The sequence below is a fragment of the Coregonus clupeaformis genome, chromosome 15 (assembly GCF_020615455.1).
Source record: "Coregonus clupeaformis isolate EN_2021a chromosome 15, ASM2061545v1, whole genome shotgun sequence".
Taxonomy (NCBI): domain Eukaryota; kingdom Metazoa; phylum Chordata; class Actinopteri; order Salmoniformes; family Salmonidae; genus Coregonus; species Coregonus clupeaformis.
In genome coordinates, this window is record NC_059206.1 from 56,166,767 (window position 1) to 56,192,612 (window position 25,846).

At 43.3% G+C, this 25,846-nt stretch overlaps 1 protein-coding gene across 7 annotated transcripts in view; it reads right to left on the bottom strand.

The window, feature by feature from the left end:
* The window catches only part of LOC121582737 (mitogen-activated protein kinase 10), a 112,934-nt gene that overhangs the window by 34,888 nt on the left and 52,200 nt on the right, over positions 1-25,846 (bottom strand). For 6 of the 7 annotated variants that reach the window (XM_041898798.2, XM_041898801.2, XM_041898800.2 and 3 more), the window contains 6 exons: positions 18,064-18,233; positions 5,341-5,470; positions 4,962-5,020; positions 2,197-2,335; positions 1,805-1,970; positions 374-445 (listed from right to left, as the gene is read on the bottom strand). In XM_041898798.2, coding sequence (XP_041754732.1) covers positions 374-445; positions 1,805-1,970; positions 2,197-2,335; positions 4,962-5,020; positions 5,341-5,470; positions 18,064-18,233 — 736 coding nt within the window. The remainder of the gene's footprint in view (positions 1-373; positions 446-1,804; positions 1,971-2,196; positions 2,336-4,961; positions 5,021-5,340; positions 5,471-18,063; positions 18,234-25,846) is intronic. The other variant, XM_041898799.2, reaches the window with a different exon arrangement.

Consider the following 25,846-nt stretch of genomic DNA (forward strand, 5'->3'; position numbering starts at 1 on the left):
CCATGATTTTGGAATGAGATGTTCGACGAGCAGGTGTCCACATACTTTTGGTCATGTAGTGTACAATCCAAACATGATTGCAAACACGACATGCATAACTCTTGGGGAAACATTTTCCTTCAACAAAGACACCTTCCCTGTAAGCTAACACATTGTAAGATTTTAAATATATACGGAACGAGTGAAATTATAATCTGCAGCACAATTTATGTAACTTTATTTGAAAAATTTCTGTGAGGTCATCCTTTATCGGAGCTCCCGTTTATTTAAAATGTTACTGTGTGTTCGCAGCTGTCTTTGCGAGGGGAAAATGGCGCCCTTATTCTTTGAACGAGATCAACGGTCATTATTTACATTATCTGAATAAGGATACAGTCACGGCCAGGGAACAGGATTTTGTGACGCACCATTTCTCCCATAATGCACCCCACCGACCATATATCCACTGCAGGTACAGAGACAGAGAGTGAGAGATAAGTCAGAGGTTAGCATTAGAAAAGAAAACGTAGGCTCTTTCTCAGTTCCTCTTTCCTCAATTCCTTGCATCCTTTCTCCTCTCTTCTTTCTCAAAAATGAATTAGAGGTCCAAGGTCCCTCCCCTCTGACCTTCAAGTTCTCCTCCGATGCGTTTTGAGAATGAGGCGAGGATATGATAGAGGGTGCGAGGAATTGAGGAACGAGGAATTGAGAAAGAACCCTTGTCGATAGAGAGCTGACAGAAAACAGAGAGTAATTTGAATGTGGCGGTTGGTTATTCAGACTAAGAAATAATTAGTGCGAGAGAAGAGAGGTAGCATGCAGACAAATGACTATTCCACTAATAAAGAGAAGTAGTCCGAGACTCCAGGGGCTTTGCTGGTGGCAGGAAATCCATGGCCTGCTCTCTCTGCCTACAGGCCTATGTCTAGTCTAGTTTTTATATTTAACCAGGTAAGTTGACTGAGAACACATTCTCATTTACAGCAACGACCTGGGGAATAATTACATGGGAGAGGATGAATAAGCTAATTGGAAGCTGGGGATGATTAGGTGGCCATGATTGTATGAGGGCCAGATTGGGAAATTAGCCAGGACACCAGGGTTAACACCCTTACTCTTACGATAAGTGCCATGGGATCTTTAGTGACCACAGAGTCAGGACTCCCGTTTAACATCCCATCCGAAAGACAGCACCTTACACAGGGTAATGTCCCCAATCACTGCCCTGTGGCATATTTTTTTTAAACCAGAGGAAAGAGTGCCTCCTACTGGCCCTCCAACACCACTTCCAGTAGAATCTGATCTCCCATCCAGGGATCGACCAGGACCAACCCTGCATAGCTTCAGAGGCAAGCCAGCAGTGGGATGCAGGGTAGTATGCTGTGAACCATACAGCTATTCAGTAATCACCAAGGTTACCAGTCAAATACACAAAGAGTACAGAGCTATAAAGGTCTATTTACGCATTCATTTTCCTCATCCATGCAGTGAAGGCTAGAGTTAGCTACCGGAAGTAACTTTATCTCATTTTCAAAAGGGTACTCTGATTCGAAACACAGTGCATAAAATGAGGTGTTCAAGGCACACACTTCAGTAATAGATAAGGTGACAAAGAAGAAGATATGCTTGTGTTCTGTGTCACCAGAGGTGTCAGTGCGTTATGGGTATTAATTGACCCCAACCCTGGATTTTAGTGCAAGTGTGTGTTACAATGTTAGAACACATCCAGCAGAGGTGTGTTACAGTATTAGAACACACACTAGCAGAAGCATGTTACAGTGTTAGAACACTAGAACACTAGAACACATTCTCGAACCTGTCTTACCGTTCTCTTTGTACCCCATCCCCAGGATGACCTCTGGAGCTCTGTAGTACCGTGTCACTACGTACGGGGTCATCATGAAACTGGTACCTGCAGTCCTGGCCAGGCCAAAGTCTAGGATCTTCAGCGTACAATCAGACTTCACCACTATATTGCTAGGTTTCAGGTCCTTCAGAGGGAAAGCAACATCAAAGAGATGAGGATTATTGAGGTAAAAATGTAACAGGTGATGCTAGCTACTACAGTATTTTTATTCTAAATGTCCACAGATGGCATTTCACAGCAGGCAAAACCGGTTGCAATGACGTAATTTCCCCCAGCGCTGCCCACTGGGTTATGAGCAGTGCAATGTTGAGCATGTGTTATGTTTACTACACACACACAGGCCTTCTCACCCTGTGTATGATTCCAGCGGAGTGCAGGTGTTTGATGCCACACAGCATCTGGTAGAGCAGGTAGGACATTCTCTCATGGTCTAGCTCCATCTGAATCACCTGGCACAGGTTGGCATCCATCAGCTCCATCACCAGGTACCTGGGAAGGTGATATATACAGTTATAGTATGTTTTCACAACTGGTAATGCACTGAGGACTGGATTTCTGGACACAGATTAAGCCTAGACTAAAAAGCATGTTCAATGGAAAATATGGCTGTAGTAAAATAATCTCCAGAATGTCACTGTGATCTTTGCTTCTGAAAACCCTTTGAACACCAGAGAGAGACAGGGTAACACTAGGAGAAGTTCTAATAGCCTACACTTCGGCATAACTCTTATGATAATTTTTACTGGAACAGAGGTCTAATAAAAGAGAAGAGATGCTTCAACCCAAGAGGCCCTACTCTAATTTATGATTCCCACTCTCCTCCCTACCCCTTCACCACATCTCTTCTATCATTCCTCCTCTCTTTCCCCTTTACATCTATTCTCAACACAATGGACACCACTCTGCAGAGCATCAATGGGAATCTACATACTCTATGTTTTACATTGATTAATGACCGTCATTGTGCTCGTTACCATATTGAGCATCTTGTCATCTTATCTTAATGCCCTGACACACAAAATTGACTGAATTGGAAAGTGTATTTCCCATTTTCTGTACCCAAAAAATGTACATACAGGTACATATTTAAAAATTATTTTACTGTACATAGAAAAGCCCATACTTTTTAAAAATGTTGTAATACATTTTAATTTCATGCACATATGTTGTTTATTTTGCAATAAACTCCAATAATTGACACACCATTCCTTGCACACTGATGAATGGAAATGTATTGAAGGTAAACTTCCTTAGACAAGCATGCTTCCTTCCATTCACTGCAGTATCATCAATCTACAAATTCACTAATCATTCAGTACAAAGACACAGAGCCTGAGCTTTCAAATTACACTACACTACTATCACTTTCACTGACATCACTTTCAGTGATTATTTTCTCACACTGAGAATACTTTAACAAGAGTCTTGAAGGTACAGTGCCATTGGACCCCTTTACTTTTCCCACATTTTGTTACATTAGAGCCTTATTCTAAAATGTATTAAAAAAAATATATATATATATATATATATATATATATATATATCCTCAGCAATCTACTCACGATACCCCATAATGACAAAGCGAAAAACAGGTTTTTAGATTTATTTTTGCAAATGTATAAAATAAAAAAAAACTGAAATACCTTATTTTCATAAGTATTCCGACCCTTTGCTATGAGACACGAAATTGAGGTCAGGTGCATCCTGTTTCCATTGATCATCCTTGAGATGTTTCTACAACTTGATTGGAGTCCACCTGTGGTAAATTCAATTGATTGGACATGATTTGGAAAGGCACACACCCGTCTATATAATGTCCCACAGTTGACAGTGCATGTTAGAGCAAAAACCAAGCCGTGAGGTCGAAGGAATTGTCAGTAGAGCTCCGAGACAGGATTGTGCCGAGGCACAGATCTGGGGAAGGGTACCAAAACATTTCTGCTGCATTGAAGGTTCCCAAGAACGCAGTGGCCTCCATCATTCTTAAATGGAAGAAGTTTGGAACCACCAAGACTCTTCCTAGAGCTGGCTGCCCGGGCAAACTGAGCAAACGGGGGAGAAGGGCCTTGGTCAGGGAGGTGATCAAGAACCCGATGGTCACTCTGACAGAGCTCTAGAGTTCCAGAACCTTCCAGAAGGACAACCATCTCTGCAGCATTCCACCAATCAGGCCTTTATGGTAGAGTGGCCAGACTGAAGCCACTCCTCAGTAAAAGGCACATGACAGCCTGCTTGGAGTTTGCCAAAAGGCACCTAAAGACTCTCCGACAATGAGAAACAAGATTCTCTGGTCTGATGAAACCAAGATTGAACTCTTTGGCCTGAATGCCAAGCGCCATGTCTGAAGGAAACCTGGCACCATCCCTACGGTGAAGCATGGTGGTGGCAACATCATGCTGTGGGGATGTTTTTCAGCGGCAGGAACTGGGAGACTAGTCAGGATCGAGGCAAAGATGAACGGAGCAAAGTACAGAGAAATCCTTGATGAAAACCTGCTCCAGAGCGCTCAGGACCTCAGACTGGGGCGAAGGTTCACCTTCCAACAGGACAACAACCCTAAGCACACAGCCAAGACAACGCAGGAGTGGCTTCGGGACAAGTCTCAATGTCCTTGAGTGGCCCAGCCAGAGCCCGGACTTGAACCCGATCGAACATCTCTGGAGAGACCTGAAAATAGCTGTGCAGCAACGCTCCCCATCCAACCTGACAGAGCTTGAGAGGATCTGCAGAGAAGAATGGGAGAAAGTCCCCAAATACAGGTGTGCCAAGTAGTGTCATACCCAAGAAGACTCAAGGCTGTAATCGCTGCCAAAGGCGCTTCAACAAAGTACTGAATACTTATGTAAATGTTATATTTCAGTTTTATGGTCTTTTTATTTTTAGTCATTTAGCAGACGCTCTTATCCAGAGCGACTTACAGGAGCAATTAGGGTTAAGTGCCTTGCTCAAGGGCACATCGACAGATTTTTCACCTAGTCGGCTCGGGGATTAGAACCAGCGACCTTTTGGTTACTGGCACAACGCTCTTAACCACTAAACTACCTGCCACCCCATAAGGTAAATATAATCTCACAATTATTCATTTTTTTCTCTGAATGTTGTTTACTGTACTTACACATCCTGGAAGTCTTCTAGTGATTTCTGTGGTGTGAAAACATTTAATAAACTGATGATCTGAAAGAGAAAGATAACAGAAAAAACTGGGTGAACATATTGCCATATTGAAAAGTGGATCTCTCTCACTCACTCACTCACTCACTCACTCACTCACTCACTCACTCACTCACTCACTCACTCACTCACTCACTCACTCACTCACTCTCATTGCCCCAGGCAGGAAAGGAATTCATTCTGATCACAGACTCCTCTCACTTTACGGGGAGGGGACTCACTCTATCAGCACCACAGAATGGGCCAATAGAAGACCACAAAACACCAGCTAGACTATCATCTTGTTATTTGTTTAACCATAGAGACATGACATTGTATCTCACGTTTTTGTGATTGACACATTTCATGAGCACCAGTTCCCTGTATGCCCTCTTGGCATGGGTCTGGTTCTGAAAGGGTCTGCTGAGCTTCTTGATGGCCACGTTTCTGTCGAGGACCGCATCGTACCCGGCGCTGCAGAGAACACAGGACAAAAACATTGAATTAGAACCACAGGGATGTACCAGTCAACTTACTGTGGTATGGGGGGCTTTGTCCATTCTAGTCATTATGTTTCTATTTGAGAAAACAGGATGTGAGTCAGAGACTGCACTTTAAATTGTTTAACTTGGGTCAAATGTTTCGGTAAGCCTTCCACAAGCTTCCCACAATAATTTGGGTGAATTTTGGCCCATTCCTCCTGACAAAGCTGGTGTAACTGAGTCAGGTTTGTAGGCCTCCTTGCTCGCACATGCTTTTTAAGTTCTGCCCACAAATGTTCTATAGGATTGAGGTCAGGGCTTTGTGATGGCCTCTCCAATACCTTGACTTTGTTGTCCTTAAGCCATTTTGCCACAACTTTGGAAGTACGCTTGGAGTCATTGTTCATTTGGAAGACCCATTTGCGACCAAGCATTAACTTCGTGACTGATGTCTTGAGATGTTGCTTCAATATATCCACATAATTGTCCTTCCTCGTGATGCCATCTATTTTGTGAAGTGCACCAGTCCCTTCTGCAGCAAAGCACCCCCACAGCATGATGCTGCCACCCCCGTGCTTCACGGTTGGGATGGTGTTCTTCGGCTTGCAAGGACCCCCTTTTTCCTCCAAACATAACAATGGTCATTATGGCCAAACAGTTCTATTTTTGTTTCATCAGACCAGAGGATTTTTCTCCAAAAAGTACGATCTTTGTCCACATGTGCAGTTGCAAACCGTAGTCTGGCTTTTTTATGGCAGTTTTGGAGCAGTGGCTTCTTCCTTGCTGAGCAGCCTTTCAGGTTATGTCGATATAGGACTTGTTTTACTGTGGATATAGATACTTTTTTACCTGTTTCCTCCAGCATCTTCACAAGGTCCTTTGCTGTTGTTCTGGGATTGATTTGCACTTTTCGCACCAAAGTACGTTCATCTCTACGAGACAGAACGCGTCTCCTTCCTGAGCGGTATGACATCTGCGTGGTCCCATGGTGTTTATATTTGCGTACTATTGTTTGAACAGATGAACGTGGTACCTTCAGGCGTTTGGAAATTGCTCCCAAGGATGAACCAGACTTGTGGAGGTCTACAATTTTTTTTCTGAGGTCTTGGCTGATTTCTTTTGATTTTCCCATGATGTCAAGCAAAGAGGCACTGAGTTTGAAGGTAGGCCTTGAAATACATCCACAGGTACACCTCCAATTGACTAAAATTATGTCAATTAGCCTATCAGAAGCTTCTAAAGCCATGACATAATTTTCTGGAATTTCCAAAACTGTTTAAAGGCACAGTGAACTTAGTGTATGTAAACTTCTGACCCACTGGATTTGTGATACAGTGAATTATAAGTGAAATAATCTTTCTGTAAACAATTGTTGGATTAATTGTTGAATTACTTGTGTCATGCACAAAGTAGATGTCCTAACCAAAGTAGATGTCCTAACCGACTTACCAAAACTATAGTTTGTTAAGAAGAAATTTGTGGAGTGGTTGAAAAACGAGTTTTAATCACTCCGACCTAAGTGTATGTAACCTTCCGATTTCAACTGTCTATAAGGTCCCACAGTTGACAGTGCATGTCAGAACAAAAACCAAGCCATGAAGTCGAAGGAATTGTCCGTAGAGCTCCGAGATATGATTGTGTCGAGGCACAGATCTGGGGAAGGGTACCAAAACATTTCTGCAGCATTGAAGGTCCCCAAGAACACAGTGGCCTCCATCATTCTTAAATATAAGAAGTTTAGAACCACCAAGACTCTTCCTAGAGCTTCCCCCTGGGCAAACTGAGCAATCGGGGGAGAAGGGACTTGGTCAGGGAGGTGACCAAGAACCCGATGGTCACTCTGACAGAGCTCTAGAGTTCCTCTGTGGAGATGGGAGAACCTTCCAGAAGGACATTTAATTTAATGAATTTTAGAATAAGGCTGTAATCTGACAAAATGTGGAAAAAGTCAAGGGGTCTGAATAATTTCAGAAAGCACTGTATATATATATATATATATATATATATATATATATATATATATATATATATATATATATATACACACTTAATTTTTTACTATTTTGTACATTGTAGAATAATTGTGAAGACATCAAAACTATGAAATTTACATTTATGGAATCATGTAGTAACCAAAAAAGTGTTCAACAAATCAAAATATATTTTATATTTGAGATTCTTCAAATAGCCACCCTTTGCCTTGATGACAGCTTTGCACAGTCTTGGCATTCTCTCAACCAGCTTCATGAGGTAGTCACCTAGAATGCATTTCAATTAACAGGTGTTCCTTCTTAAAAGTTAATTTGTGGAATTATTGCATTTGAGCCAATCAGTTTTGTTGTGACAAGGTAGGGAGGTACACAGTAGATAGCCCTATTTGGTAAAAGACCAAGTCCAAATGATGTCAAGAACAGTTGTGCCTTGTTAAAAGTTAATTTGTGGAATTTCTTTCCTTCTTAATGCATTTGAGCCAATCAGTTGTGTTGTGACAAGGTAGGGGTGGTATACATAAGATAGCCCTATTTGGTAAAAGACCGAGTCCATATTATGGCAAGACCAGCTCAAATAAGCAAAGAGAAACGACAGTCCATCATTACTTTAAGACATGAAGGTCAGTCAATACGGAAAGTTTCAAAAACGTTTTAAGTTTCTTCATGTGCAACCGCGCAAACCATCAAGCACTATGATGAAACGGGCTGTCATGAGGACCGCCACAGGAATGGAAGACACAGATTTACCTCTGCTGCAGAGGATAAGTTCATTAGAGTTACCAGCCTCAGAAATTGCAGCCCAAATAAATGCTTCACAGAGTTCAAGTCACAGACACATCTCAACATCAACTGTTCAGAGGGGACTGTGTGAATCATGCCTTCATGGTCAAATTGCTGCAAAGAAACCACTACTAAAGGTAGTTCACACATGATTATGTTTCATGCTGATTATGAATACATCTCATAATCAGTCATATGTCATCTGGTCACTTGAAAAAGACAGCAGCAATTTAACAACCTATGTTGAACACTATTTCAGGATTATGAGGGATTTAACCACAAGCCTCCATGAGATGACCCTTGAGAATAGGTCAGAAGCATGATGGACACACAGACTGTCTGTGTGGGTAGACTGACTATTGTTTTCATAAGAAAGATGCTACAACTCCCATTTAGCAATCAATACACACACACATTTTAACAACATCCAATAATTAGTAACCAGTCGGTAACCTTTTAGTTGGCAATCACAGAGGTCAGACGTTTCTTGTAGTTGGCCACCAGGTTTGCACACATCTCAGGAGGGATTTTGTCCCACTCCTCTTTGCAGATCTTCTCCAAGTCATTAAGGTTTCGAGGCTGACGTTTGGCAACTCGAACCTTCAGCTCCCTCCACAGATTTTCTATGGGATTAAGGTCTGGAGACTGGCTAGGCCACTCCAGGACCTTAATGTGTTTCTTCTTGAGACACTCCTCTGTTGCCTTGGCCGTGTGTTTTGGGTCATTGTCATGCTGGAATACCCATCCATGACCCATTTTCAATGCCCTGGCTGAGGGAAGGAGGTTCTCACCCAAGATTTGACGGTACATGGCCCCATCCATCGTCCCTTTGATGTGGTGAAGTTGTCCTGTCCCCTTAGCAGAAAAACACCCCCAAAGCATAATGTTTCCACCTCCATGTTTGACGGTGGGGATGGTGTTCTTGGGGTCATAGGCAGCATTCCTCCTCCTCCAAACACGGCGAGTTGAGTTGATGCCAAAGAGCTCCATTTTGGTCTCATCTGACAACAACACTTTCACCCAGTTCTCCTCTGAATCATTCAGATGTTCATTGGCAAAGTTCAGACGGGCCTGTATATGTGCTTTCTTGAGCAGGGGGACCTTGCGGGCGCTGCAGGATTTCAGTCCTTCACGGCGTAGTGTGTTACCAATTGTTTTCTTGGTGACTATGGTCCCAGCTGCCTTGAGATCATTGACAAGATCCTCCCGTGTAGCTCTGGGCTGATTCCTCACCGTTCTCATGATCATTGCAACTCCACGAGGTGAGATCTTGCATGGAGCCCCAGGCCGAGGGAGATTGACAGGTCTTTTGTTTCTTCCATTTGCGAATAATCACACAAACTGTTGTCACCTTCTCACCAAGCTGCTTGGCGATAGTCTTATAGCCCATTCCAGCCTTGTGTAGGTCTACAATCTTGTCCCTGACATCCTTGGAGAGCTCTTTGGTCTTGGCCATGGTGGAGAGTTTGGAATCTGATTGATTGATTGCTTCTGTGGACAGGTGTCTTTTATACAGGTAACAAGCTGAAATTAGGAGCACTCCCTTTAAGAGTGTGCTCCTAATCTCAGCTCATTACCTGTATAAAAGACACCTGGGAGCCAGAAATCTTTCTGATTGAGAGGGGGTCAAATATTTATTTCCCTCATTAAAATGCAAATGAATTTATAACATTTTTGACATGCATTTTTCTGGATTTTGTTGTTGTTATTCTGTCTCTCACTGTTCAAATAAACCTACCATTATTTATTATAGACTGATCATTTCTTTGTCAGTGGGCAAACATACAAAATCAGCAGGGGATCAAATACTATTTTCCCTCACTGTAGCTATCAGTCTAGTGTTATATGGTTCCCCTGACCCCAAGGCTCCTGATACTACCATCATATTACCAGGCCTTACTATATCCTGACCTTTATCATAACCTGCTTTTTGTAATACTGTTATTTTTTTCAATTAGCTTTGGTGCTATTTTCACAAGTACAGTGCCTTCGGAAAGTATTCAGACCCCTTGACTTTTTCCACATTTTGTTAGGTTACAGCCTTATTCTAAAATTGATTAAATAGATTGTTTCGTCATCAATCTACACACATTTCCCCATAATGACAAAGAAAAAACAGTTTTTTATACATTTTTGCAAATGTATTAAAAATAAGAAACTGAAATAACATTTACATAAGTATTCAGACCCTTTACACAGTACTTTGTTGAAGCACCTTTGGCAGTGATTACAACCTCGAGTCTTCTTGGGTATGACACTACAAGCTTCTCCCATTCTCCCATTCTTATCTGCAGATCCTCTCAAGCTCTGTCAGGTTGGATGGGGAGCGTTGCTGCACAGCTATTTTCAGGTCTCTCCAGAGATGTTCGATCGGGTTCAAGTCCAGGCTCTGGCTGGGCTGCTCAAGGACATTCAGAGACTTGTCCCGAAGCCACTCATGCGTTGTCTTGGCTGTGTGCTTAGGGTCGTTGTCCTGTTGGACGGTGAACCTTCGCCCCCAGGCTGACGTCCCACTCTGGAGCAGGTTTTCATCAAGGATCTCTCTGTACTTTGCTCCGTTCATCTTTGCCTCGATCCTGACTAGTCTCCCAGTCCCTGCTGAAAAACATCCCCACAGCATGATGCTGCAACCACCATGCTTCACCGTAGGGATGGTGCCAGTTTTCCTCCAGACATGATGCTTGGCATTCAGGCCAAAGAGTTCAATCTTGGTTTCATCAGACCAGAGAATCTTGTTTCTCATGGTCTGAGAGTCTTTAGGTGCCTTTTGGCAAACTCCAAGTGGTCTGTCATGTGCATTTTACTGAGGAGTGGCTTCCGTCTGGCCACTCTACCACAAAGGCCTTATTGGTGGAGTGCTGCAGTGATGGTTGTCATTCTGGAATGTTCTGCCATCTCCACAGAGGAACTCTAGAGCTCTGTCAGAGTGACAATCAGGTTATTAGTCACCTCCCTGACCAAGGCCCTTCTCCCCCGATTGCTCAGTTTGCCCGGGCGGCCAGCTCTAGGAAGAGTCTTGGTGGTTCCAAACTTCTTCCATTTAAGAATGATGGAGGCTACTGTATTCTTGGGGATCTTGTTTTGGTACCCTTCCCCAGATCTGTGCCTCGACACAATCCTGTCTCGGAGCCCTACGGACAATTCCTTCAATCTCATGGCTTGGTTTTTGCTCTGAAATGCACTGTCAACTGTTGGACTTTATATAGACGGGTGTGTGCCTTTCCAAATCATGTCCAATCAATTGAATTTACCACAGGTGAACTCCAATCAAGTTGTAGAAACATCTCAAGGATGATCAATGGAAACAGGATGCACCTGACCTCAATTTCGTGTCTCATAGCAAAGGGTCTGAATACTTATGTAAATAAGGTATTTCTCATATTCAAAACATTTTATTGTGCATTCATTTTGTTTGAAGACATCTTTCACCACACAACCATTGAATAAAAATATAAGTTTACTGTTAAATATCATGAGAACATTGATTTAATCAACAAAACACAACATAATGGTATCTTTTCAATTCAGTTATTTTAACAACCAGTTAATCCAATAGCAAAAATGTTAATGTGATATGCTACAGTACTGTACATTACAGTACATAACACTGTTTTGACATTAGGCTACTCATTCAAATTGACTGAACATTACCATAATTTCTATCCCATGTGTGATGAAAGGTGTGATCATTGAAGACATCTTTCATAATCATTGATGCAAAAAATATATGTATTGTTTAGATATAATTACAACATTCTATAGGTGTACTGTACTTAAATTAAATTAAATGAAAGTAACAGAATATTTAGAAGGCGCTAGTTTGCATCAAGCCTGTCTTGAGCATTTGGTCATAGGTTCTCATCGACATCGCAGTAAATGTCCCCATTGTTCATGCACCTGAGGAAAAACCTTTTTTGCATGGTGAATCCAAGCCTGACATAGGTCTGGAATGATGACATTGCATGTCTCATCCATGGCCTGAATGAGGGTAGTACTCTCACGGGTATGGCAATGATACATCTTTCACCTGTATTGTAACCGTCATGTATTGTATTTTACAGTATTGTATTGTACTTATGTATTGTAGTGGTCCTGTACGTGACTCAGATCGTATGGCACTTGCAACACCAGAGTTGTGGCTTCGATTCCCACTGGGGTCACATACAAAAATGTGCGGACTCACTGTTGTCACTTTGGATAAAAGTGTCTGCTACGTAAATGGCATATACTGTATTACGGTATTAAAGTACTGTATTGGCCAAAGCAATTTTAGTAAAGCAGTGTGAACCCCACGCCAGCAACTTCATTTTGGATACATGTTTACTGTACAGGGGATGCATTTGTTACATACAGTACATCTCTGATCTTGTCAATATCAGTTTAAATTTACTGTAAAGTAAAATCATAATAGTACATTAGAGTATACAAAACATTAAGAACACCTGCTCTTTCCATGACATAGACTGACCAGGTGAATCCAGGTGAAAGCTATGATTCCTTATTTATGTCACGTGTTAAATCCACTTCAATCAGTGTAGATGAAGGGGAGGAGACAGGTTAAAGAAGGAGTTTTAAGCCTTGAGACATGGATTGTGTATGTGTGCCATTCAGAGGGTGAATGGACAAGACAAAATATTTAAGTGCCTTTGAATGGGGTATGGTAGTAGGTGCCAGGCGCACCAGTTAAAGTGTGTCAAGAACTGCAACGTTGCTGGTTTTTTCACTCTCAACAGTTTCCCGTTTGTATCAAGCCTAAAAATCTAAATTGATCAAGAATGTCCCACCACCCAAAGGACAGCCAGCAAACTTGACACAACTGTGGGAAACATTGGAGTCAACATGGTCCAGCATTCCTGTGGAACGCTTTCGACACCTTCCATGCCCCGACGAATTGAGGCTGTTCTGAGGGCAAAAGAGGGTGCAACTCAATATTAGGAAGGTGTTCCTAATGTCTTGTACACTCAGTGTATATCATACTTTATATCTTTCTAATTTATAGACATTCATTTTCATTATGTAGTTCTCAGAATCTGTAGTAGACAAACCAGTTTACAATCTATAGGTGTTAGGCCTACTGCTGATAGGTAGCTCTCTCTGCTCTCTCCCTCCCCTCTGTCTGTCCTTGATTGCAGGAGTGAAGTCTGGTGTGCGGGAGTCAGGGTTCCAGCTGCAGCTCATTCACCATATCACCTCAGCCTTTAAGACCCGGTCAAACTTACCACTCATCGTCAGATCATAGTCAAGACGACCATGTTAGTCTCGCTGCCGACTCAACCTGGTTATTTTTGCTCTTTGTGTTTTTGGTCTGTTCTATTTACTTTTTCTCCTGTGCCACAGATATTTGGAACCTGACTCCTGCCTCCGCTTCACTCCTGCCACCACCATCCTGCTCTCCATTACCGGACCTCTCTTTTGGACTCACCACGGACACTAGGACATTACGGTACCACACCTGCCCTGATCTGGATCTGTTACCCTCCCTGTACCTGGACTTGCTCTTCCCATATATTTGGAAACCTGGACTTTGAACATTGTAAATAAACCTGTTAAAACTTCTCTGGCTTGGTGTACTTGTCTGCATTTGGGTTCTTATCCAGTTAAATCATAACAATAGGTTTACCAAACGGTTTAGCGATGATCAATTAAGAGCTGTCAGATTAAGTAATAGTAAAATGTATTTTAACAAATGTGAAGAGAATCATATTAAAAGTTTTGTGAGCATTGCATTGTGAAAGGCAATTACTTTATATGAACATGTATTGCAATGAAACACTGATTTAGTTTGGTGAAAAATGTACTGTATAATTGTGTGTGTTGTACTTAGTCAATTAAAAATGTGCTTAGAGTTTTGCAACAAATGTCTTTTTGATGATTTGTTTTGAGTTTTACACTAAGAGTTATGAAAATGTACCACATACTGGTGAAAATCGCACCAAAACGATTTAAAAAACTGTTACCCTAACAACTGTTGTGTTGACAAAAACCCCTACACCTGTCCTCCTCTCCCGAGTAAAGGCGCAACTGTGGTTATTTAAAGCCAGAGAGAATGAAACTTGAATGACCTACTGTACCGTCACCGTTCCCCTGGGATCAAAGGAACATTCGTCACAGGAAGCTATTTCTAAGGAGGGCTTCTTTGTGTCAACTGAATGTCACTCCATGTGTGTGTGTGTGTGTGTGTGTGTGTAGGTTATTATACTATGCTGACTCAACAGAATCCCACCACAGCAGAAGCAAAAGCTAATTCATTTCCAATCAACCAGAGTGTTACATTACTATTCCGGCACCAGGCCTCCAGAGGAATAATAGATGTATCTGACAGCGTTAGTGTTCATCATATGATCTACCTAACAGAAATTACAGTGTGTTCGTCATATGAACTAACAGCAATACACAATTCACTGAATGAGAATATTCTGTACTATATCTTGGAATAATCTATTTACTAGTTTTCTAAGATCTCTTTAATTTATCCTCATTTCTATATTGACATTCAAAACAATTGCTAGAAACCTTGTGGTGAATATGAAGTCAAATAGTAACGTTAGCACTTGGGAGGTATACTGTAGCTTTCTATAAACTGTGCAGGATGGATGGTGTGGCCATGGAAACAGAAGCATAATGTTAATGGAAAGCTTGGAGCCAATAAGGACCTTAGAAAGCCACTGTCACTCTGAGAGCCATGTGATGTAAGGGATGGGGTGACATCATCACCACTAGCTCAACCTGCTAATGCATCTGTCCTAAGATGGTGTCTATGTCACGATCGTCGTATGAAGCAGACCAAGGCGCAGCGTAATATGCGTACATCTTTTAATGAGTACTTCAAACACAAACAACAAAACGATACGTGAAGTCCTAAGGTTAACAAACACAAACCTCTCCGGAACAAGATCCCACAAATGACAAGTGCAAAACAGGCTGCCTAAGTATGGTTCCCAATCAGAGACAACGAGCCACAGCTGTCTCTGATTGGGAACCACCCTGGCCAACATAGAAATAAACGATCTAGAAAGAAACACATAGAAAACAAAACATACACACTACACACCCTGGCTCAACATTTAAGAGTCCCCAGAGCCAGGGCGTGACAGTCTATCTCTGTCTGAAAGCTCTCTGACCAGGCTGTGGGTCATAAAGGGCAGGAATACACAGATCTGAATGACTGGGGAAGATTACAACCATGGATAGTCTTAACCACACCGTAGTGCAAACTCTTATACTGTATAATAAGATTCAGGAGACGTTCCCCTGTATAACAAGGGGCCATATTCACAAAGAGTCTCAGAGTAGGAGTGCTGATCTAAAATCAGTTTTGCCTTTTAGAACATAATAAATAAGATGATATAGACAGGGAGAACCTGATCCTAGATCAGCACTCCTACTCTGAGATGCTCTTTGAATACATGCCCATGTCTCCCTCTCTCGTGGTCACAACATTGTCTTGTTATATAGGGGAACGTCTCCTGAATCTGCATAGTAATGTTGATTTCAGGATATGGATTTATTTCTGTTATTTGCAGTCTGACTGGAGACAGGACAACAGTATGCAAAAATCCCAAGGCTGTACTGTAGTACTTCAGCCTATATATTTTTTTGTATAGTAGGTAGTTATGTGTTTTTGCAGAGTTAATACTGTTGTCATGTGAAACCATGTGATGTGACTCTGTAAAAGAACCAGACAAATTAGATTGGCCCTCTCTGTCTCTGTACCATCCATAGCAATAGAATTCCTAGAATGTGATTCCCCATCCAAGTCATAGGGATTCGGATTCCGCTCTAGTAATTTTAGAACTCCAACTCGCCCAACCCTCACATTGGCAGTCCCAGCTCTTTTCAAATGTACACAATCACCTTGGAAAGGAGGGCACGGGAGAGAGCAGGTTATGTCCAGTGTCACCCCAGCTGAGGCACAAGGCTAGGCAGACTTTAAAAGAAGCCCAGATCCCCTCTCATCCCTGATTCCAGCGGCCAGACAGACCAGGGAAGAATGACATTGACAAAGTGTCAAAACGGAAAACTATTTTTCCAATGAAGAGCAAATGAAGTATTGGCTATTGTTTCTTAGCCTCTAACAGAGCTGTCGTGAGGTGAATTATATTGTGTATTAGCTGACTTCCTAGTTCCTAGTGAGCTTTAGAATTCATCAGGGTGCCTATGAAGTATTTACCTTTATTTAATCAGGGAGTCACCATTGAGACCAGTACCTATTTTTTATGAGGGAGCCCTGCATATACAATTTTATAAAACACATAAAGAATCAAATACAATATAAAACAAATTAAACGCATATTGCACAGACAAATATAAATATACACAATATACACAAAACACAGTCAACTAAAAACAAACACGTGTACATCATGCCCAAACGGGTTATTTTTCGGCTAATTAGGGGTTAAGCAGCGAAGCTGGTGACCCATAAAGTCTGCCATGATCAATTTTCTACCATTTAAAATGTTATTTAAAACACTTCAAATGCTACTACTCTGGCACCGAATGACCGATCTGCACGAAACTTGATACATGGAACTTTGTACCAAGTTCTCACAACACAACATTTTCCAGGCTAGCATCTCAAACAACTGACCACTAAACATTCAGATGGGCGTGACCTGGCACATAAATGCATATAAGTCAAACACAGATATTCGTATTGTAACAAAACTTGATACACATTTTACATTTACATTTTAGTCATTTAGCAGACGCTCTTATCCAGAGCGACTTACAGTTAGTGAGTGCATACATTTTCATACTGGCCCCCCGTGAGAAACGAACCCACAACCCTGGCGTTGCAAGCGCCATGCTCTACCAACTGAGCTACACATGTTCCAAACACTGTCAAGACTCAACATATGCGAGCACATTCAGATAAACACAGTGGGGCTATAATGGGCACGTTTATATCTCTTGATCCGTTTGACTCAGTGATGGAATTTGGCCCACATGCTCAGGGATATGAGTCTAGCTAACCTGTAAAGTATATAATAAATAATATGCCATTTAGCAGATGCTTTTATCCAAAGCGACTTACAGTCATGTGCGCATAAATTTTTACGTATGGGTGGTCCCGGGGATCGAACCCACTACCCTGGTGTTACAAGCGCCATGCTCTACCAATTGAGCTACAGAGGACCACTACGGTTCAGTTTGGCCGCATGGTGGCTCTGTTGGACAGGAAAAAACAATCATGCAAGCTTATTGGTTCATAGCGGCCATATTGTTTTAGCTTGAGTCCTGGAAAATTGTGCATTTAAATACATGGGTACATAGATGCTATGTACCAAATCTGGTGCTAAACAGTCCAGCGGTTCTGGAGAAGAAGACGCTTAAAGTAGTCAACATCATTACAAATCGTCCAAAATATATCAAAGGCATATTGCATGATCTTTTTGATGTTGAGTTCTGCTATTTGGCAAGCATGGTAAGAATTACAGAAGTAGCTCATCCTAGGGAGATGTGCCCAATTTGTCCTGATGGTGGCACAGTGGGCCCACAGCTTGAACCCCCAGCATTGCTGCTTGCAGCTTTAATCATCCATTTGGTATTCTTCTATAACTCTTCATTAATCAAACTCATGGTTTTTATCTCACACATACTGTACATACATATACAAATACATGTGTCACCGTGATACACAGTATAAATCTTTGCAAAGACCATAATGCAACGAACATCCAGCCACACAACTCTATCTACTAGCACATTATACAGCAACCAAATATTAAGTTATGAATTTATTTGTCCTCTATAATGTACATTTTCATTCACTACACTACAAAGAGTGTAAAATGAGGATTCCAGTACTCACCAGACGATTCCCTGAGCTCCAGAACCGATGGGTTTTAGATTCTGGTAGCGTTTGAGAACTGTGAAGGTGGAATCTCCTACTTCCACACTGTAGAACTGGTTGTCCACTTTGCATTTGCTCATGTTGTAATGCTTGCCAATGTATGACACATCCACTTGTTTACCAAAACCCTACAGTAAACAAACAAACAAAGGTCAGTGATGTCACTTTCACCTCTCTGACTGGCTCTACCACCAGTTGAATTATTAAAGTTAATTCATTTGTTCGTCCATTTATTTGTGCGTTCATTCATTCATTCAAACAAAAGTACATTAGTGGATTCAGCTATTTCAGCCACAACAGTTGCTGATAGGTGTATAAAATCAAGCACACAGCAATGCAATCTCCATAGACATTGGCAGTAGAATGGCCTCACTGAAGAGCTCAGTGACTTTCAACGTGGCACCGTCATAGGATGCCACCTTTCCATCAAGTCAGTTCATCAAATTTCTGCCCCGCTAGAGCTGCCCCGGTCAACTGTAAGTGCTGTTATTGTGAAGTGGAAACATCTAGAAGCAACAACGGCTCAGCCGCGAAGTGGTAGGCCACAAAAGCTCACAGAACGGGCCCGCCGAGTGCTGAAGAGCGTACAAATCGTCTGTCCGCGGTCACACTCACTACCGAGTTCCAAACTGCCTCTGGAAGCAACGTCAGCACAAGAACAGTTTGTCGGGAGCTTCATGAAATGGGTTTCCATGGCCGAGCAATGCTCGACGCCATTGGACTCTGGAGCAGTGGAAACGCGTTCTCTGGAGTGATTAATCATGCTTCACCATCTGACAGTCCGACGGACGGATCTGGGTTTGGCGGATGCCAGGAGAACGCTTCCTGCTCGAATGCATAGTGCCAACTGTAAAGTTTGGTGGAGGAAGAATAATGGTCTGGGGCTGTTTTTCATGGTTCGGGCTAGGCCCCTTAGTTCCAGTGTAGGGAAATCTTAATGCTACAGTATACAATGGTTTGTCGAGATCGGTGTGGAAGAACTTGACTGGCCTGCACAGAGCCTTGACCTCAACCCTATCGAACACCTTTGGGATGAATTGGGACGCCGACTGCGAGCCAGGCCTAATCGCCCAACACCAGTGCCCGACCTCACTAATGATATTGTGGCTAAATGAAAGCAAGTCCCCACAGTAATGTTCCAACATCTAGTGGAAAGCCTTCCCAGAAGAGTGGAGGCTGTTATAGTAGCAAAGGGGGGACGAACTCCATATTAATGCCCATCATTTTGGAATAAGATGTTCGACGAGCAGGTGTCCACATACACTACCGTTCAAAAGTTTGGGGTCACTTAGAAATGTCCTTGTTTTCGAAAGAAAAGCAATTTTGTTAATCAGAAATACAGTGTAGACATCGTTAATGTTGTAAATGGCTATTGTAGCTGGAAACAGCTGATTTTGTATGGAATACATATGCGTACAGAGGCCCATTATCAGCAACCATCAGTCCTGTGTTCCAATAGCACGTTGTGTTTGCTAATCTAAGTTTATCATTTTAAAAGACTAATTGATCACTAGAAAACCCTTTTGCAATTATGCTAGCACAGCTGAAAACTGGCCTTCTTGAGACTTGAGTATCTGGAGCATCAGCAATTGTGGGTTCGATTACAGGCTCAAAATGGCCAGAAAAAAATAACTTTCTTCTGAAACTCATCAGTCTATTCTTGTTCTGAGAAATTAAGGCTATTCCATGCGAGAAATTGCCAAGAAACTGAAGATCTCGTACACCGCTGTGTACTACTCCCTTCACAGAACAGCGCAAACTGGCTCTAACCAGAGTGGGAAGCCCTGGTGCACAACTGAGCAAGAGGACAAATACATTAGTGTCTAGTTTGAGAAACAGACCCACAATTGCTGATGCTCCAGATACTCAACTACTCTCAAGAAGGCTTCTTTAATCAGCACAACAGTTTTCAGCTGTGCTAACATAATTGTAAAAGGGTTTTCTAATGATCAATTAGCATTTTAAAATGATAAACTTAGATTAGCAAACACAACGTGCCATTGGAACACAGGACTGATGGTTGCTGATAATGGGCCTCTGTACACTATATTTCTGATCAATTTGATGTTATTTTAATGGACAAAAAAATTGCTTTTCTTTCAAAAAAAAAGAACATTTCTAAGTGACCCCAAACTTTTGAACGGTAGTGTACCTTTGGTCATGTAGTGTACAGTCGTGGTCAAAAGTTTTGAGAATGACACAAATACTAATTTTCACAAAGTCTGCTGCCTCAGTTTTGATGATGGCAATTTGCATATACTCCAGAATGTCATAAAGAGTGATCAGATGAATTGCAATTAATTGCAAAGTCCCTCTTTGCCATGAAAATGAACTTAATCCCAAATAAAAATTCCACTGCATTTCAACCCTGCCACAAAAGGACCAGCTGCCATCATGTCAGTTATTCTCTCGTTAACACAGGTGTGAGTGTTGACGAGGACAAGGCTGGAGATCACTCTGTCTTGGTAATTGAGTTAGAATAACAGACTGGAAGCTTTAAAAGGAGGGTGGTGCTTGAAATCATTGTTCTTCCTCTGTTAACCATGGTTACCTGCAAGGAAACACATGCCGTCATCATTGCTTTGCACAAAAAGGGCTTCACAGGCAAGGATATTGCTGCTAGTAAGATTGCACCTAAATCAACCATTTATCGGATCATCAAGAACTTCAAGGAGAGAGGTTGAATTGTTGTGAAGAAGGCGTCAGGGCGCCCAAGAAAGTCCAGCAAGCGCCAGGACCGTCTCCTAAAGTTGATTCAGCTGTGGGATCCGGGCACCACCAGTGCAGAGCTTGCTCAGGAATGGCAGCAGGCAGGTGCGAGTGCATCTGCACACACAGTGAGGCAAATACTTTTGGAGGATGGCCTGGTGTCAAGAAGGGCAGCAAAGAAGCCACTTCTCTCCAGGAAAAACATCAGGGACAGACTGATATTCTGCAAAAGGTACAGGGATTGGACTGCTGAGGACTGGGGTAAAGTCATTTTCTCTGATGAATCCCCTTTATGATTGTTTGGGGCATCCGGAAAACACCTTGTCCGGAGAAGAAAAGGGGAGCGCTACCATCAGTCCTGTGTCATGCCAACAGTAAAGCATCTTGAGACCATTAATGTGTGGGGTTGCTTCTCAGCCAAGGGAGTGGGCTCACTCACATTTTTGCCTAAGAACACAGCCATGAATATAGAATGATACCAACACATCCTCCGAGAGCAACTTCACCAAACCAGCCAAGAACAGTTTGGTGACGACCAATGCCTTTTCCAGCATGATGGAGCACCTTGCCATAAGGCAAAAGTGATAACTAAGTGGCTCGGGGAAAAAAACATCTGCGTTTTGGTTCCATGGCCAGGAAACTCCCCAGACCATAATCCATTGAGAACTTGTGGTCGATCCTCAAGAGGCGGGTGGACAAACAAAAACCCACAAATTCTGACAAACTCCAAGCATTGATTATGCAAGAATGGGCTGCCATCAGTCAGGATGTGGCCCAGAAGTTAATTGACAGCATGCCAGGGCGGATTGCAGAGGTCTTGAAAAAGAAGGGTCAACACTGCAAATATTGACTCTTTGCATAAACTTAATGTAATTGTCAATAAAAGCTTTTGACACTTATGGAATGCTTCTAATTATACTTCAGTATACCATAGTAACATCTGACAAAAATATCTCATAACACTGAAGCAGCGAACTTTGTGAAGACCAATATTGTGTCATTCTCAAAACTTTTGACCACGACTGTATATAATACATTTTTTGTTAATATCATGATGACTACAATATGCCTGCAACATAAAGGCATGTATTATATATTCAGCCTTCATAATACAAACAAATCAATCAGGTGCCTTCAGAAAGTATTCAAACACCTTCACTTTTTCCACATTTTGTCATTTTACAGCCTGAATTTACAAAATGTTTACTGGCCTACACACAATACCCCATAATGTCAAAGTGGAATTATGTTTTTCGACATTTTTACAAATACATTAAAAATAAAAAGCAGAAATGTCTTGATTCAATAAGTATTCAACCCCTTTGATATGGCAAGCCTAAATAAGTTCAGGAGAAGTAACCTGCTTAACAAGTCACATAGTGTCACGGATTCTGCCGAGGCTGTCCCTCCTCCTTGCTCGGGCAGGGTTCGTTGTTCGTCGTCACCGGAGTACTAGCTGCTGCCGATCTATGTTATATGTTTCTATGTTCTACCTGTTGTGTCAGATTGTTTCACACCTGTTGCCCATCTTGTGATTACTCCGCCCCTATTTAACCCTGTGGCTCCCATTGTGTTCTGTGCGTGTTTGTTGTTTGTTCGCTGATGTCGTTGGTGAGCGGGTTTATTCCTCCCTGCGTGGAGGCTTCTTGTTTCTTTACGTGTATTAGTAAAGTTCTGTGTCCTGCGCCTGACTTCAGTCTACCGCATACACTGACATCGTGACAGAAACACGCACCACGATGGAGTCAGTTATATACTCCGCTACACGGGCCGAGCATGTGTCCCTGGTGCGTAAGGTGCTTGGAAGACTGTTGGAGCATGACCTGTATGCTAAGGCAGAGAAATGCCTGTTCTTCCAGGAGTCCATCTCTTTCTTGGGGTACCATATGTCCGCGTCAGGGGTGAGGATGGAGAGTGACCTCATTTCGGCCGTGCGTAATTGGGCGACTCCAACCACGGTAAAGGAGGTGCAGCGATTTTTGGGTTTTGCTAATTACTACCGGAGATTTATCCGGGGCTTTGGTCAGGTAGCATTTCCCATTACCTCGTTACTGAAGGGGGGGCCGGTGCGTCTGCGGTGGTCAGCGGAGGCGGACAGGGCTTTTAGTCGTCTGAAAAACCTGTTTACCTCGGCTCCAGTGCTGGCTCATCCGGACCCCTCTTTAGCCTTCACGGTTGAGGTGGACGCGTCCGAGGCTGGAATAGGCGCTGTACTGTCTCAGCGCTCAGGTACGCCACCTAAACTCCGCCCCTGTGCCTTCTTTTCGAAGAAGCTCAGCCCGGCGGAGCGCTACTATGATGTGGGGGACCGGGAGCTGTTGGCTGTGGTCGAAGCTCTGAAAGCGTGGAGACATTGGCTTGAGGGGGCTAAACACCCTTTTCTCATTTTGACTGACCACCGCAATCTGGAGTACATCCGGGCAGCGAGGAGGTTAAACCCTCGCCAGGCAAGGTGGTCCATGTTTCTCACCCGTTTTGTTTTCACCCTTCACTCGGTGTGCGCCCAGTGTAAGGCTCCTAGACACCTGCCCAGAGGGAAATTGCAACCTCTACCCGTTCCACAACGACCATGGTCCCACCTATCGGTGGACTTCGTGACGGATCTTCCCCCCTCACAAGGGAACACCCCGATCCTGGTCGTTGTGGATCGGTTTTCTAAGTCCTGCCACCTCATTCCGCTGCCCGGTCTCCATACGGCCCTACAAACAGCTGAGGCCCTATTTACACACGTTTTCCGGCACTACGGGGTGCCTGAGGATATAGTGTCTGATCGGGGTTCCCAGTTCACCTCTAGGGTTTGGAGGGCGTTCATGGAACGTCTGGAAGTCTCGGTCAGTCTGACCTCAGGATTTCACCCCGAGAGTAACGGGCAGGTGGAGAGAGTAAACCAGGAGGTGGGTAGGTTTCTGAGGTCGTATTGCCAGGACCGGCGGGGGGAGTGGTCGGTTTACCTCCCCTGGGCAGAGATAGCCCAGAACTCCATCCGCCACTCCTCTACTAACCTGTCTCCGTTCCAATGTGTATTAGGTTATCAGCCGGTCCTGGCACCTTGGCATCAGAGCCAGATCGAGGCTCCTGCGGTGGACGAGTGGTTTCGGCGCTCGCAGGAGACCTGGAACGCTGCCCATGTACGTCTGCAGCGGGCCATCAGGCGGCAAAAGGCGAGCGCCGACCGCCACCGCAGTGAGGCCCCGGTGTATGCACCGGGGGACCGGGTCTGGCTCTCGACCCGAAACCTGCCCCTTCGCCTGCCCTGCCGGAAACTGGGTCGGCGGTTTGTGGGGCCATTCAAAGTCCTGAGGAGATTGAATGAGGTATGTTATAGGTTACAACTTCCTACTAATTATCGTATGGGCGGCAGGTAGCTTAGCTTAGTGGGTAAGAGCGTTGTGCCAGTAACCGAAAGGTCGCTGGTTCTAATCCCCGAGCCGACTAGGTGAAAAATCTGTCGATGTGCCCTTAAGCAAGGCACTTAACCCTAATTGCTGATGTAAGTCGCTCTGGATAAGAGCGTCTGCTAAATGACTAAAATGTAAAATGTAAAATGTATTAGTGTCTCTCCTCAGGCCGGTGGTAGCTGGTCCACTCCAGGAGTCGGAGATACGGGAGGTTCCTCCGCCCCCGCTGGACATCGAGGGGGCACCGGCGTACTCGGCTCGGTCCATATTGGGTGGGGGGCCTGCAGTATCTCGTGGAGTGGGAGGGGTACGGTCCGGAGGAACGGTGCTGGGTTCCTAGGAGGGATATCCTCGATCCATCCATGTTGAGGGATTACCACCGCAATCATCCCACTCGCCCCGTGCCCTCCTGGCCGTCCCCGAGGCCGGTGTCGACGCACGGCTGGAGCCGCGCGTCGGGGGGGTACTGTCACGGATTCTGCCGAGGCTGCCCCTCCTCCTTGCTCGGGCAGGTTTCGTCGTTCGTCGTCACAGGAGTACTAGCTGCTGCCGATCTATGTTATATGTTTCTATGTTCTACCTGTTGTGTCAGATTGTTTCACACCTGTTGCCCATCTTGTGATTACTCCGCCCCTATTTAACCCTGTGGCTCCCATTGTGTTCTGTGCGTGTTTGTTGTTTGTTTGCTGATGTCGTTGGTGAGCGGGTTTATTCCTCCCTGCGTGGAGGCTTCTTGTTTCTTTACGTGTATTAGTAAAGATACGTTTTTTCATTGAGTTCTGTGTCCTGCGCCTGACTTCAGTCTACCGCATACACTGACATCGTGACACATAGTAAGTTGCATGGACTCACTGTGTGCAATAATAGTGTTTAACTTTATTTTTTTTATGACTACCTCATCTCTATACCCCACACATACAATTATCTTTAAGGTCCCTCAGTCGAGCAGTGAATTTCAAACACAGATTCAACCACAAAGACCAGGGAGGTTTTCCAATGCCTCGCAAAGGGCACCTATTGGTAGATGGGCACACATTGACTATCCCTTTGAGTATGGTGAAGTTATTAAATACACTTTGGATGGTGTACCAATACACCCAGTTACTACAAAGATACAGGCGCCCTTCCTAACTCAGTTGTCGGAGAGGAAGGAAACCGCTCAGGGATTTCACCATGAGGCCAATGGTGACTTTAAAACAGTTATAGAGTTTAATGGCTGTGATAGGAGAAAACTGAGGATGGATCAACAACATTGTATTTACTCCACAATACAAACCTAATTGAAAGAATGAAAAGAAGGAAGCCTGTACCGATTATTTTTTTCAAAACATGCATCCTGTTTGCCACAAGGCACTAAAATAATACTGCAAGAAATGACTTTATGACCGGAATACAAAGTGTGATGTTTGGGGCAAATCCAATACAACGTATTACTGAGTACCACTCTCCATATTTTCAAGCATAGTGGTAGTGGTGGCTGCATCATGTTATGTGTATGCCTGTAATTGTCAAGGACTTGAGTTTTCCAGGATAAAAAAAATAACTAAATGGAACTAAGCAGAGGCAAAATCATAGAGAAAAACCTGTTTCAGTCTGCTTTCCACCAGAGTTCCAGTTTTGACTTAAATCTGCTT